This window comes from Scyliorhinus torazame, chromosome 19 (genome assembly GCF_047496885.1).
Source record: "Scyliorhinus torazame isolate Kashiwa2021f chromosome 19, sScyTor2.1, whole genome shotgun sequence".
Classification (NCBI taxonomy): domain Eukaryota; kingdom Metazoa; phylum Chordata; class Chondrichthyes; order Carcharhiniformes; family Scyliorhinidae; genus Scyliorhinus; species Scyliorhinus torazame.
In genome coordinates, this window is record NC_092725.1 from 54,742,396 (window position 1) to 54,756,982 (window position 14,587).

Below are 14,587 nucleotides of genomic sequence, written 5' to 3' on the forward strand. Positions count from 1 at the left end.
CATAGAGGGAGTGCACCGGGGGTTCATCAGACTTGGTTTTAGTGATGGCGGGACTAACGAAGAGAGATAGGACGGCACGGCGGCACAGTGGTTAGCACTGCTGCCTCACAGCACCAGGGACCCTGGTTCAATTCCGGCCTCGGGTGACTGTCGGTGCGGAGTTTGCACGTTCTCCCCGTGTCTGCGCGGGTTTCTTCCGGGTACTTCGGTTTCCTCCCACAGTTCAAAGATTTGCAGGTTGGGTGGATTGGATGGGCAGAACGATGGTGCAGTGGTTAGCACTGCTGCCTCATAATGCTGAGGACCCGGGTTCAATCCCAGCCCCAGGTCACTGTCCATGTGGAGTTTGCACATTCCTCCTATGTTTGCATGGGGCACACTCCCACAACCCAAAGATGTGCAGGTTAGGTGAATTGGCCAGACTAAATCGCCCCTTAATTGGAATTTATATTGAAAAGGGATGTGGTTACAGGGATTGGGTGCAGTGGACAGGAAGGGGCCTGGGTAGAGAGCTCATTCGAAGAGTCGGTTTAGACTGGATGGACTGAATGTCCTCCTTCTGCACTGCAGGGATTCTATGAAACTGGGTCTGTAGACTCGAGAGTTTCAAGAATAAATGGGAGGTGATCTCAATGAAACCTCCAAAATACTGCAAGGGACAGACAGGGTGGACGTATGTCAGATGTTTCCCTTGGTTTGGGGAGCCTCGAATGGGGCAGACACAATTTCACAATAAGAGGAATGCCATGTGCTGGGGAGGGATTTCAGTACCCAGAGGATTGTGAATCTTTGAAATTCTCTACCTCAGAGGGCTGTGGAAGTTCAGTCATTGAGTGTGTTTAAAGCAAAGATTGATGGATTTCTGGTTGACAATAATGTAAAGTGTGTGTAAAAGACATTGAAGTGTCCAATCAGCCACCATTGTATGGAACAGTAGAGCAGGCTCGATGGGCTGAATGGCCTGCTCCTGTTCCTCTGATTTCTCTTCAGAACCTGCTGAAGCAAATCTTCAATCCCTGTCGATTTCCAGGGACAACCCTGGAGTGTTGGCAACCCAAAGTGAGGGTGAACCATGGCTGAAACATTTGAATAAGAAGTGATTTTAAAGGACAACGACAAAAGGCTGGGGGGCTGGTTTTGAAAGTGGCGCCCGCAGTGCGTCAGTGTGCTGGGGTTATAGAGCAGTGGGAGGGGATGAATCCAGTGCAGAGTGAGAGCAGAGCTTCAGACAGCAGCAGATAAGGAGGAGCACACACACACACACGGGAGCGGCGAGCAGCCTCAGCACACAGCCAAGCCCCCAGGCTGGAGAAAAGCACTGGAGCTCGCTTGCCCTTCCCCGGGGAGGGAGCTTGTGCCATGGGCAAGGCGGAGAGAGAATGAGCCGAGTGGAGCTCAGCCCCAGCGCCCTGCAGCATCAGCGCCGCCGCCGCCGCCGACATGACCAGCTCCAGCTCAGGATCCTGCCGCTTCGCCGACTACTTCGTGCTGGCCGGCATCGACACCGACAGCGGGCTGGAGCCCGACGAGCTCTCGGGTAAGTGAGGGGGGCTGGGAAAGGGGAGCGAGCAGCCGCTGCCAGGGGGGCTGCCAGCCGAGCTGGGCTGGGATGTGCCCGGGGGGGGAGGACTGCAATGATTGTAAACACTCACAGCGCTGACTGTAAATTGGAATCGAGTTGGGGTTAAATATAGAGTTGTTTGTCTGTCAGTGTTGGCCCTTCTGTTTCAGTATTGTAGAATGATTCACTCTTGGATAGATACGTGTTCCTGGAGTGTGTGTGTGATGTTTCTGAATAATTTGCAGTTAGTCCCATTTATTTAATTATTTTTGACTGGTTCTCCCATCTTCTCCCCAGTTCTTTCCATTTGGGGTATATTACCAGCCTTTCTTTTGGACGCCTTAGGTGGCTGATCTGAATTTGTGAGCCTGAGGTGGCTATTGGTCATTGGGCTATTTGACCAAGGAGGGCATCATGACAGAGCACTGACTGCACTGTGTGTGTGTGTGTTTCTCACCAATGGAGAATTTTTTTTTGGGGGGGGGTCAAAACTACTCCTGTCTGATTTATGTTTGCCCCCCCCCCCCCCCCCCAATCCCATAATCAGGGCATTGTACGTACCACTGCCCTGGTTGAGGTCAGAGTGAGGGATGTACTGGGAGCAGAGGCCATTGTGCTGGTTGAGGTGCATTGTCAAGCTCACTGGTTAGCTGTGATTGGATAGCTCTCTCTCATTATATGGAATTTTCATAATGTTTTGAAGGGTTGAATTCTGCAAATTCAGTGATGTCTTTTCTGGAGGTGCACGAGTTGATAGATAGTCCTGCTGGTGTTCCATTAAAGGAGTTGCACTAATTGGATAAAACCAGTCCTTCCCACAGCATTGGCTACAGTATGGGGAACCAGACTGGCTGTTTTGGCCAAGTTACCGTGCCTTTCCGTCATTCATCCCAATCTGCCGGGATGTTCAAACGAGCAGAAATCCTGAAAGGTCCCTCAGATCGAACTGTCATGTGTTGGGCTTATTTGCTGTTCAGTAATATTGCCAAGTAAAATTTATCCGGGTTATGTTGAACAGTTTATGCTCGAAGTTGGGGAGAGAGAGATAGATGGTGTCCCTGGTCAGGTGGAATTCGTGCCTTTTAATAAATGGTGTTAGCTGTGTACTCTTGTCTTGGTTCAAAAAACAGATGTGTGCAATGTTCAGGCAGATGTGGTAACAAGTAATGATTATCACAAAACCCTGCTTAGATTTTGAAAATAAATTTAGAGTACCCAATTATTTTGTTTTCCAATTAAGGGGCAATTTAGTGTGGCCAATCCGCCTAACCTGCACATCTTTGTGTTGTGGGGGTGAAACCCTTGCAGACATGGGGAGAATGCAAACTCCACACGGACAGTGACCCAGGGCTGGGATTCGAACCTAGGTCCTCAGCGCTGCAGTCCCAGTGCTAACCACTGCGCCACATGCCGCCCCCTAACCCTGGCTTAGTTGAAGACAAATGGCACCTCGAGGTTGTTGGGTTCAAAACCCACTCCAGAGACTGGAGTAGGTGATCTAGGCCTGACACTCCAATGCAACCTTGGGGAAGGGCTGTAACTATTGGATGTGCTTGCTAGCTTTTAGATGAGGTGCTAGACTGAACTTCATTCGCTCTCTGGAGTGGATGTTAAGGATTCCATGGTACCTGTCAAAGAATAGCTCTCGAGCTCTTCAAAAGTATTGCATTGACTTTAAAAGCACTTTGGAACATGCTGTGGTCCCAAAGGAGTAGGCGCACAAAGGAAATCTTTCTCTTTTCCTTTTTAGTATGCTCACCAACACGCTCTTCTAAACATGATTATACAGGTCACAGTTCACGAAAGGATTATACAGTACAGTTAACTAATGAGCTTCCAAAAAGGCTGCGGTTATTGAAATGGACACTGGAATGACATTGAAATGGCATTGTCACACTGGACCAACATTGCAATGATCGGTCTGGTTGGTATCTCCAATTTAAACATGATGCCACCTCAGACCTCCCAAAGATTTCAGTGATGAGTGAGCTCTATTGCCAGGAGCGTTCTAGACTGGTCTGTGCAGACGCTGGCTGGGTAAGTGGCATCGGAATTGGCCAGGTCTTCCCTCCAGATCCTTACTGGAAAGTGCGTGGTTGAAGGATGTAGAGTGAACACAAAAGTTGGGTGAAGTTGCGATGCCCCTCATGACTGAACAGGCCGCCAGCAGTCATGCGTTAGCCAAGGCAATTGAGGTTCTGCAACAGTCCATGGGACTGGAGTACAACAGGCACCTATGCCAAAGGGAATGAGAAAATGGCCTTAATGTGCCCTGACCCACACAGTAGCATGTAGTTGCAAATAAGCTCTGATGTACAAATAACAACCTCCTTGTTAAATCATCCAGTGTGCTGCAGGTTTAAAACTAATTAGATTGTTTAAGTTTTGCCTCTGACACTGAGACAAACACAGATTGTGTTCTAAATGTTGATTATATTGTTAATCATATCATGATGCTGCCGCAACTGAACCATGTGACAGGGATACTGAACGAACCAAAGTGGAATGTCAAGCTGAACACCCTGCCCTCTGCTCAAACTCAGGACAAAACAGCCTGGCACAATGGTTGTTCAAATGGGTTTACTCAAGAGATGCAGGCCACTTCTACAACGCACAAATGATGCAAATTTTCTGAATTACTAAAGGATCCCACTGGTGAGGGATGAGGTGCAGTCCCTGCTTTGCCAGGGCTATTAAATATTTGCATTTTATAGCTCTAACCATGAAGTGGTTAAGTGAAGCAACTGAGTAATGTCATTGCATTCCCTCTGGCCTAAATGCATGCCATTTCCTCCCATGTCCAGAGCTTAATAATAATTTTGTGACGTGCTGATTACTGGATTGATGGCATTCAGATTCAGCAACGCTGGATTGCATAGCTTGTAGGAGGACAATTAGTTTTTTTAAATGCCAGTTTGACTGTGATGAATAATTGCAATGCTGATGTTAGGTTGATGTTGCAGCCTTCAGGGGTTTCAGAGCGTGAAGATTGGAATTGTTTGTCATTATCAGAAAATGGCATAATATCTTAAAATAGAACCACTAGGGTCTATTCTTGTGTTGAAGTCCAAGTTGGTGCATGATAAGTAGTCCCTTTTTAATTTTGAGTCATTGAAATGATTTTTCTTGGTTCAGGCTCATTAACATGCATTCCATGTTGAGCTATCACTGGGAGATGGTATGTCTGCCGTGGCTCCATTGGTAGCCCTCTGGCCACTCCTGCCCGAAGATCATGGGTTCCATCCTGACCCCAGAGAGTTCAGTACAAATTCTGCAAGGCTGCTTCTCATTGGACACTGAGGAAGGCTCTGGTCAGACCCCATTTGGAATATCATGAGCAGCGTTGGGCCCCGTATCTAAGGAAGAATGTGTTGGCCTCTGGAATGAACGGTTGAGCACTCTGGGTCTGTACTCGTTGGAGTTTAGAAGGATGAGGGGGGGGGGGGGGGGATCTTATTGAAACTTACAGGATACTGTGAGGCCTGGATAGAGTGGATGTGTAGAGGATGTTTCCATTTGTAGGAAAAACTAGAACCAGAGGACACAGCCTCAGACGAAAGGGACGATCCTTTAAAACTGAGATGAGGAGGAATTTCTTCAGCCAGAGGGCGGTGAATCTGTGGAACGCTTTGCCGCAGAAGGCTGTGGAGGCCAAATCACTTGAGCGTCTTTAAGGCAGAGATAGGTAGGTTCTTGGGATCAGAGGTTATGGGGAGAAGGCTGGAGAATTGGGATGAGAAAAATATCAGCCATGATTGAATGGTGGAGCAGACTCGATAGGCCGAGTGGCCTAATTCTGCTCCTATGTCTTATGGTCTTACGTACTGTCAGAAGTGTATGGTTGGTAAAGATCCTATGGCAGCATTTAAGCTCTCCAGCGGCCTGGCAAACATTTTTGTCTCTCAAACAGCATCACTAAAAATAGATTATATAGATTATCCAGGTGTTATCCTATTACTGTATGTACAATCCTACTGTGGGCAGCTTCCCCACATTAAACTTCACGGGGGGAGGGAAAATCATTGGCTGCCAAGCACTTTGCGTATTGTCATGAAGGATGTACATTGGTATTTGTGTATGTTGCTTGTGAACTGCTGGAGAGGCTAATGTGTTTTGGTCATGCCACACAGTCTCACTGTCACAATTACCCTCCTGGGCAGACTGAGTTTCTCTCGGTGTGCAGTGTGTGTGTGGGGGGTTGTTGCTGAGTACACCAGGAAGGGGAGCTAGATTTCAAAGGGTTTTCTCTCAGTTGAGTACTGTGGGTAGGAGCAGATGTGATTTGCGTTGGACAGGGCTATCTTGTGATGTGAAACTTGGCGCCTTATCCGAGCAAACCTACTGCGTTTTTCTGTACAAAACACTTGCACGGTGGTATTTTGATTTGCATATTCCCTCAATTCTCTGGGGAGCAGATTTTCTTTCCCCCCTCAAGGAAACAACAGTCCAAGCGCAGATCTTTAAATTGTTCTCTGGTATGATACCGAGTCTAACTAATCTTTCTGTTTGCTGTGTGTCGAGGGTGGGGGGAGGGGGGGTTTAATAAGCATCACAGTTTGCAAATTCTGAATAAATCTGAACACCTGGAATCACGCTATGGGAAACTCCCAGGTGTATTGTCTTTCAAATATTGACGTTGTGAATTCTTCCATATGAAACAATTCTGTTAACTGATTATCTTTCATGTTTTCACTGAATCTTATTCATCATTCTCCAATATCTTCCTGTTTTACTTTTTCCTGCTCTTATTTCCCCATGCCTTGAGCCCAACATCAACTGTGTGGCTAAAGTTTAAACGGGGAGACTTGTCCGAGTCTTTATAGCCACTGTCACCGTGAGGAGGTAGTTGAGAGTTTTGGGACAGCTTTCTCTCAAAAGCTGGGGTGGTGGGAAGGGGTCACACCCTTCTCATGTCAGGTATGTTGCCTATCCCTTACTGAGCAGTAAATCCCCTTTCAAAGTGAACTGAAAAGAGTCAATCCATAGAATCCCTACAGTGCAGAAGAAGGCTATTCGGCCGACTGAGCCTGCACTGACCTTCCAAAAGAGCTCTCTACCTAGGCCCACTACCCCGCCCTATCCCCATAATCCCAATAATCGTAGCAATCCACCTAATCTGTATATCCCTGGACACTGAGGGGCAATTTACACCGGTACAGAGGGAGGCAGGTAAGGCGGAGGACCTCCTTGTGAACCTGTTCCTGGGCCTGGCGAAGCGTGCCATTTACAGGTCCAGGCAGCGGGCGACCGAGGGGGTCGTCCGGCCAGACTGTCTGCCCCTCTTCCGCGGCTACATTAGGGTAGCACAGTGGTTAGCACAGTTGCTTCACAGCTCCAGGGCCCCAGGTTCGATTCCGGCTTGGGTCACTGTCTGTGCGGAGTCTGCACGTTCTCCCCGTGTGTGCGTGGGTTTCCTCCGGGTGCTCCGGTTTCATCCCACAGTCCAAAGATGTGCCGGTTAGGTGGATTGGCCATGCTAAATTACCTTAGTGTTAAAAAAGGTTGGGTGACGGGCAGCACGGTGGCACACTGGTTAGCATTGCTGCCTACGGCGCTGAGGACCCGAGTTCGAATCCCGGCCCTGGGTCACTGTCTGTGTGGAGTTTGCACATTCTCCCCATGTCTGCATGGGTTTCACCCCCACAACCCAAAGATGTGCAAGTTAGGTGGATTGGCCACACTAAATTGCCCTTTAATTGGAAAAAAATGAATTGGGTATTCTAAATTTAAAAAAACGGTTGGGTGGGGTTACGGGGAGGGTGGGGGTGTGAGCTTGGGTACTGTGCCTTTTCCAAGGGCTGCGGCAGACTCAATGGGCCGAATGGCCTCCTTCTGCACTGTAAATTCTATGAAAATTTGCGGCAGGGTGTCCCTGGAAAGGGAGCATGTGGTGTCCAGCGGCACCATACAGGCTTCTGTGCCCGGTGGGCACCACCGGGGTTGGGGTGCTTTTTTTGACCCCTTTAATTGCACTCTTATTTGATGTTTTTAAGTTTCTGTTGATCTTTGTTACGTTCGGGCAGTGCCCCTAACCGGCGAGGCCCTTTTTTGCTTTGTCCCTCAGTTTGTTTCCTTTCTTCTGTTTTGCTCGTGGACCTCAAAGGAGTGCCTAATCCACCTACCCTGCACATCTTTGGGTTGTGGGGGTGAGACCCACGCAGACACGAGGAGATCGTGCAAACTCCACACGGGACAGGTGACCCGGGGCCGGGATCGAACCCGGGTCCTCGACGTAATGATGTAGCGGTTCTAACCACCGCCACCGTGCTGCCCAAAACAGATTTAAAACCAGGCCATTTAATAATTTTGTGATGTCCTATTTGTTGGATTGATGGTATTCAGATTCAGCAACTCGGGAAGTCCTCTATTCACTCCAATATTAGGACAAAGCGTTGAGACTGGGAATTGGTTGAAAATGTCAGAACTGGGATCTGTGGTAGGCACATCAGCTGCGATTGACTGACTGGATGGCCGAACAGATACCAGAGGCTGAATGAACCCACTCATAACCAAGTAATGTGGAATGAAATGTCGCTACACACAACTATGTCTTGGCGTCCCAGTACATTGTGCCTGTAGAGCTCTATAGTTGAGAAGGGTCTTAAATGAATGGTGTTTAGTATTCAAAGCTATGATCTTTCTGAACACATTGTTTATATTTCCTTTTCCCGGCATCACTTTCTTTGGCCTTGCTGGTGGCAGAGTCTGGGGCAGAGATTTCTCCACAGCCGCCATCAAAGGCAGTTTATGATTGTCAGCGGGGTTGTGGGATTCGAGCCTGCTCAGCTGACTGTATGTATTATTTTCCCCATTCCATTAGTTGCTGGGTCTCACAAAAGATTGGCAGATTGCCAGCTGTTGAGTTCCTGTACCCGGGCGCAGATTATTTCTGCTTTGCAATGTCAGACCTTGCGAACTGTTTAATATATTCTGGCAGTCTGTCAGCTGGGGCTCAGCTGGTCACATTTCCACCTCCTGAGTCAGAAAGTGTGGATTCAGTTTCCATTCCAGAGACTAGAGCACAAAATCCAACCTAGTGGCTTCAGTGCAGCGTTGAGGGAGTGCTGTACTGTCGGAGGTGTGGTGTTTTGCATGAGATGTTAAACCTAGGTCCTGCCTGCTGCCTTTTTTTTAAATATATAAATTTAGAGTACCCAATTTTATTTTTCCAATTAAGGGGCAATTTATCGTGGCCAATCCACCTACCCTGCAAATCTTTGGGTTGTGGGGGTGAAACCCATGCAGACACGGGGAAAATGTGCAAACTCCACATGGATAGTGACCCGGGGCCAGAATCGAACCCGGGTCCTTGGCACCATGAGGCAGCAATGCTAACCACTGTGCCACCATGCCATCCTCGGGTCCCATCTGCCTTCTGAGTCGGCTCCACCAACATTGAAATGGGGATTCTCAAGGAGCCACCTCCTCCAGTTAGTCGTGTAATTGTTCTTCATGGTTTGATGTGTCAGAGCTTTTGCTTATTCTCTGTTTGTTGTGGGATCGTATAGCTCTGTTTATTGTATGCTGTTTCCACTCTTCAGAATGTAAGTAGCCCTTGTTGTAGTTGAACATCTAATTTTCAGATATGTCTGGCATGTTGTCCACTTTTCACCTGAACCAATCCCCTGGCTTGATGGTAAAGTGAGGAATGTACTGGACCATGAGGTTAAAAATTGAGGTGGAATAAGGGCAGCACGGTGGCACAGTGGTTAGCACTGCTGCCCCATGGAGCCTAGGTTCGATCCCGGCTCTGGATCACTGTCCGTGTGGAATTTGCACATTCTCCCCGTGTTTGCGTGGGTTTTGTCCCCACAACCCAAAGATGTGCAGGGTAGGTGGATTGGCCACGCTAAATTGCCCCTTAATTGGAAAAAATGAATTGGGTACTCTAAATTTATTTATTTTTAAAATTGTGGTGGAATAAGATTCTGCTACTGCTAATAACCCACAGAATCTCATGATGGCTAGTTTTCAGCTGATAGATCCATTCTGAACCTATCCCATTTAGCACAGTGATGGATGATGCCCTCAGCGGGAAGATGGGACCTGTGTCCACAGGGCCTGTGCTGTGGTCACTCCCACCAATGCTGTCATGGACAGATGTACCTGCAATAGGCACATTGGTGAGGGCGAGGTGAAATGGGTTTATCCCATGTGTTGATTCTCTTAGTGAGCCAGTCTGGGTTGGAGGACTCCACGTCCCTCACCCAGAGTATATTCTATATGCCCTTGCTACTCTCTTCCAAGTAGTGTTCAACATGGCGGAGTACTGATTCATTAGCTCAGGGAGGCAGATGGTGGTAATCAAAAGGTTTCCTTGCCCATTTCATAGAATTTACAGTGCAGAAGGAGGCCATTCGGCCCATCGAGTCTACACCGGCTCTTGGTAAGAGCACCCTACCCAAGGTCCACACCTCCACCCTATCCCCATAACCCAGCAACCCCACCCAACACTAAGGGCAATTTTGGACACTAAGGGCAATTTATCATGGCCAATCCACCTAACCTGCACATCTTTGGACTGTGGGAGGAAACCGGAGCACCCGGAGGAAACCCCCACACACACTGGGAGGATGTGCAGACTCCGCACAGACAGTGACCCAAGCCGGAATCGAACCTGAGACCCTGGAGCTGTGAAGCAATTGTGCTATCCACAATGCTATCGTGCTACCATGTCATGAGACTTCATGGGGTCCGAAGTCAATGTTGAGGACTCATGGGGAAACTCCCTCCTGACTGTTTGCCACTGTGCTGCTGCCACCTCTAGTGGATCTGTCCTGCCAGTGGGAAAGGACATAGCTAGACATGGTGTTGAATGAATCTGGGCAGTTGGCTGTAAGATGTGATTGTGTGTGTCAGGCTGTTGTTTGACTAATCTGTAGGACAGTGCTCTGAGTTTTATCAAAATAGTCCCTGGTCATTACCCTGGAGGGCTTTGCAGTGTTGACTGTGCTGGGAGTGCCTTTATCACGTGCAGTGCCCGATAGTCCAGTTTTGTTCTTACTGTGATTTTGTAGTATATTGATAAAATTGGTTGGCATGCTATGTTTTTTCAGAACCAGCCACATTACTGTGGGTCTTCTGTTACATATAGGCCAGACTGAGTAAGGATGGTGATTTACTTCATTCAGGAACCAGATGGGTTTTTATAACAATTCAGTAAAATAGTTAGATGATAGCTTTTTTTTGTTCCAGATTTAGTCACTTAATTTATCTTCAATTTCCCAGCAGTCATAGTATGACTTGAACTCGTGCTCTGGGTCATTAGTCCATTCTTCTAGGTGATCCTAATGCTGCAATATAGCCAGTGAACTTTGTGCACTGTGATGCAGTGTAAATGGACTTCCAAAAGATTTTTGGCAAAGTATCATAAAATAGAGTTGTGAGATTAAATGGCCAGTTATTGCATGATTGTTAATTGGCTCAGCAATTAAAAGCAGATTCTTTTTTTTTAATAAACATTTTATTGAGGTATTTATGGTTTTACAACAACAACAAGATAAACAATGTAAATGAATTTATAAACATACAGGTCCCACCTTTACTAACCCCCTACTCTAAACCAATCTAACCCTCTTCTGCTGGCGGTTAATTTTCCGCGAAGAAGTCAACGAACGGTTGCCACCTCCGGGCGAACCCTAACCGTGACCCTCTCAAGGTGAACTTGATTTTCTCCAAACCGAGAAAGCTAGCCATGTCAGTTAGCCAGGTCTCTGTCGTCGGGGGCTTTGAGTCTCTCCAAGCTAACAGAATCCGTCTCCGGGCTAACAGGGAAGCAAAGGCTAGAATGTCTGCCTCTTCTCCTGGATTCCCGGGTCTTCCGACACTCCGAAAATCGCCACCTCTGGACTCGGTGCCGCCCTTGTTTTTAACACCTTGGACATGACATCTGTAAACCCCTGCCAAAATCCCCTAAGCTTCGGAATTGCCCAGAACATATGGACATGGTTTGTTGACCCTCCCGCACACTTTGCGCACCTATCTTCTACAAAGAACCTGCTCATTCGGGCGACTGTCATGTGGGCCCGTTGAATGACCTTAAATTGTATCAGGCTGAGCCTGGCACATGTTGTGGACGCGTTGACACTACTCCATGCGTCCGCCCAGAGACCATCCTCTATCTCTTCTCCTAACTCCTCTTCCCACTTGCGTTTCAACTCCTTGGTCTGCGTCTCCTCTAACCCCATGAGTTCCTTGTAAATGTCAGAAACTCTCCCACCCACACTTTAGAAACAACCCTGTCCTGTATCCCCCTTGGTGGTAGGATCAGGAAGGTTGCGACCTGCCTGCGTAGGAAATCCCACACCTGCAGGTACCTAAATTAATTTCCCCTTGCCAATCCAAATTTCTCCTCCAGCTTCCTCAGGCTAGAAAAGCTCCAGCCTTTATAGACATATCCCCCATCCTCTCAATCCCTGCTCTCTGCCATCTCCGAAACCCTCCATCCATCCTTCCCGGGGCAAAATAATCCCGGGTGATTATTACAGATTGGAGACCAGTCCGATGCTCCCTCCGCTCCCACATGCCTCCTCCATTGCCCCCAGACCCTCCGGGCCGCCGCCACCACGGGGCTGGTGGAGTACCGTGCCGGTGGGAACGGCAGAGGTGCTGTTACCAATGCCCCTAAGCTGGTGCCCTTGCATGAAGCTGCCTCCACACGCTCCCATACCGACCCTCCCCCCACCACCCACTTCCTGACATGACTGCATTCGCCGTCCAATAATAATTACTGAAGTTCGGCAGTTTAAAAAAGGACTGTGAAATAAAGACACTGAAACACAAACAGGAATCTTGGCAAGATCGTCATTTTCACTGTCTGCACCCTCCCAGCTAGTGATAACGGGAGCACGTCCCACCTCCGAAAATGGTCATTCATTTAGTCTACTAATCTGGTCAAATTTAACTTGTGCAGCCGTTCCCATTCCCGTGCCATCTGGATGCCTAGGTACCAAAACCTTCCCCTACCATCCTAAACGGCAGCTCCCCCAATCGCCTCTCCTGCCCCCTTGCCTGGACCGCAAACATCTCGCATTTCCCCATATTTAGTTTATACCCCGAAAACCAGCCAAATTCTCCCAGAATCCTCATAATTTCTTCTATCCCCTCCAATGGGTCCAATACATATAGGAGCAGGTCGGCTGCATACAGCGAGACTCTTGTGTTCCACTCCCTCCCCAGACCAGCCGAAAGCAGATTCATGGTGAACAGTTTTTTATCAGACTAGAGGGATGTATATACACTGGTGTTCTACTGGGGCTAGTGTTGGGACCACTGCCATTTTGATACATAATAGGAATATAGGAAATAGTAGCAGTAGGCTATTCGGCCCCTCTGCCATTCACCTAGATCATGGCTGGTCTTCTACCTCCATCCCATTTTCCCACACTATCCCTGTACCCAATAATGCCTTTACTACCTAGAAAATTACCGATTTCTGTCTTGAATATACTCAATGACTAGTCTCCCTAGTCGTCTGAGGTGGAGCATGCCAAAGAATTACCACCCTCTAAGTAACAAAATTCCCCCTTAGTACTCTCTGAGTAAAGAACCTACCTCTGACATCTGTCCTATATCCATCTCCCCTCAATTTAAAGCTATGTCCCCTCGTGCTAGACATCACCATCCGAGGAAAAAGACTCTCACTGTCCACCCTATCCAATCCTCTGATCATCTTGTATGCCTCAATTAACCTTCTTCTCTCTAATGAAAACAGCCTCAATTCCCTCAGCCTTTCCCCATAAGATCTTCCCTCCATACCAGGCAACATTCTGGTAAATCTCCTCTGCACCCTTTCCAAAGCTTCCACATCCTTCCTGTAATGCGGCGACCAGAACTGCACGCAATACTCCAAATGCGGCCGCACCAGAGTTTTGTACAGCTGGAACATGATCTCATGGCTCCGAAACTCAATCCCTCTACCAATAAAAGCTAACACACCGTACGCCTTCTTAACAACCCTCTCAACCTGAGTGGCAACTTTCAGGGATCTGGGAAATATGGTGAATGCTAAGAAGGATAGTAACAGACACCAGGAGAACATTGACAGCCTGGGGGGAATGGGACGATGCACTCCCATTGAACTTCACATCAAGTGTGCTGTGATTTATTCTGGTAGGAAGGCGGAGGTGAGACAATATAAACTAAATAGTAGCTATTAAAGGGAGTAGAGGAACAGAATGTCCTGGTGTGTCGGCGGAGAGGGGCACAGAAAAGGAGGGGGGAGCGGTAGACTGAATGTGCAAAAATGTTTGAAGGTGGCAGGACAAATTTAGATAGCTGTTAAAAAGGTATATAATTAGCACTGCTGCCTGACGTGGCCGAGTTCGATTCCGGCTCTCGGTCACTGACTGTGTGGAGTTTGCACATTCTCCCCACAACCCAAAGATGTGCAGGCTAGGTGGATTGGTCATGCTAAATTGCCCCTGAATTGGGTGCTCTAAATCTTTTTTTTTTTAAAAAGGCATATAAATCCTTGGTTTTATAAATAGCGGCATAGAGTTCAAACCAAAGAAGTTCTGCTCATCCTCTTGGGTACCGGCTGGAGTTTGGTGGGAGATGGTGGCATAGTGGTGCTGGACTAGTAATCAGGAGACCCAGACTAACGCTCCGGGTTCAAATCTCACGGTGAAATTCAATTCGATTCAGAAAATCTGGAATTAAAATCTGGTTTCCGAAATGGCAGCCATGCAACTGTTGTCGATTGCAGTAAAAACCCATTGGAGGGGGGGGTTGCATGGTGGCGCAGTGGTTAGCACTGCTGCCTCATGGCACCGAGGATCCCGGTTCGATCCCGGCCCCAGGTCACTGTCTGTTTGGAGTTTGCACATTTTCCCCATGTCTGCGTTGGTCTCACCCTCACAACCACAGTTCTGAAGGATAGGTGGATTGGCCACGCGAAATTGCCCCTGAATTGAAAAAAACATATTGGGTACTTTTTTAAAATATAAGTTTCGAGTACCTAATTATTATTTTTTCCAATTTAGCATGGCCAATCCACCTAACCTGCACATCTTTGGGTTTTGGGGG

The 14,587-nt window shown here is 47.9% G+C and overlaps 1 protein-coding gene across 2 annotated transcripts in view; it reads left to right on the forward strand.

Moving 5' to 3' along the window:
* Positions 1-1,215: 1,215 nt before the first annotated feature.
* The window catches only part of LOC140396136 (DENN domain-containing protein 5B), a 350,007-nt gene continuing 336,635 nt past the window's right edge, over positions 1,216-14,587 (forward strand). For both annotated transcript variants that reach the window (XM_072484292.1, XM_072484293.1), the window contains exon 1: positions 1,216-1,537. In XM_072484292.1, coding sequence (XP_072340393.1) covers positions 1,441-1,537 — 97 coding nt within the window. In that variant the 5' untranslated portion in view covers positions 1,216-1,440. The remainder of the gene's footprint in view (positions 1,538-14,587) is intronic.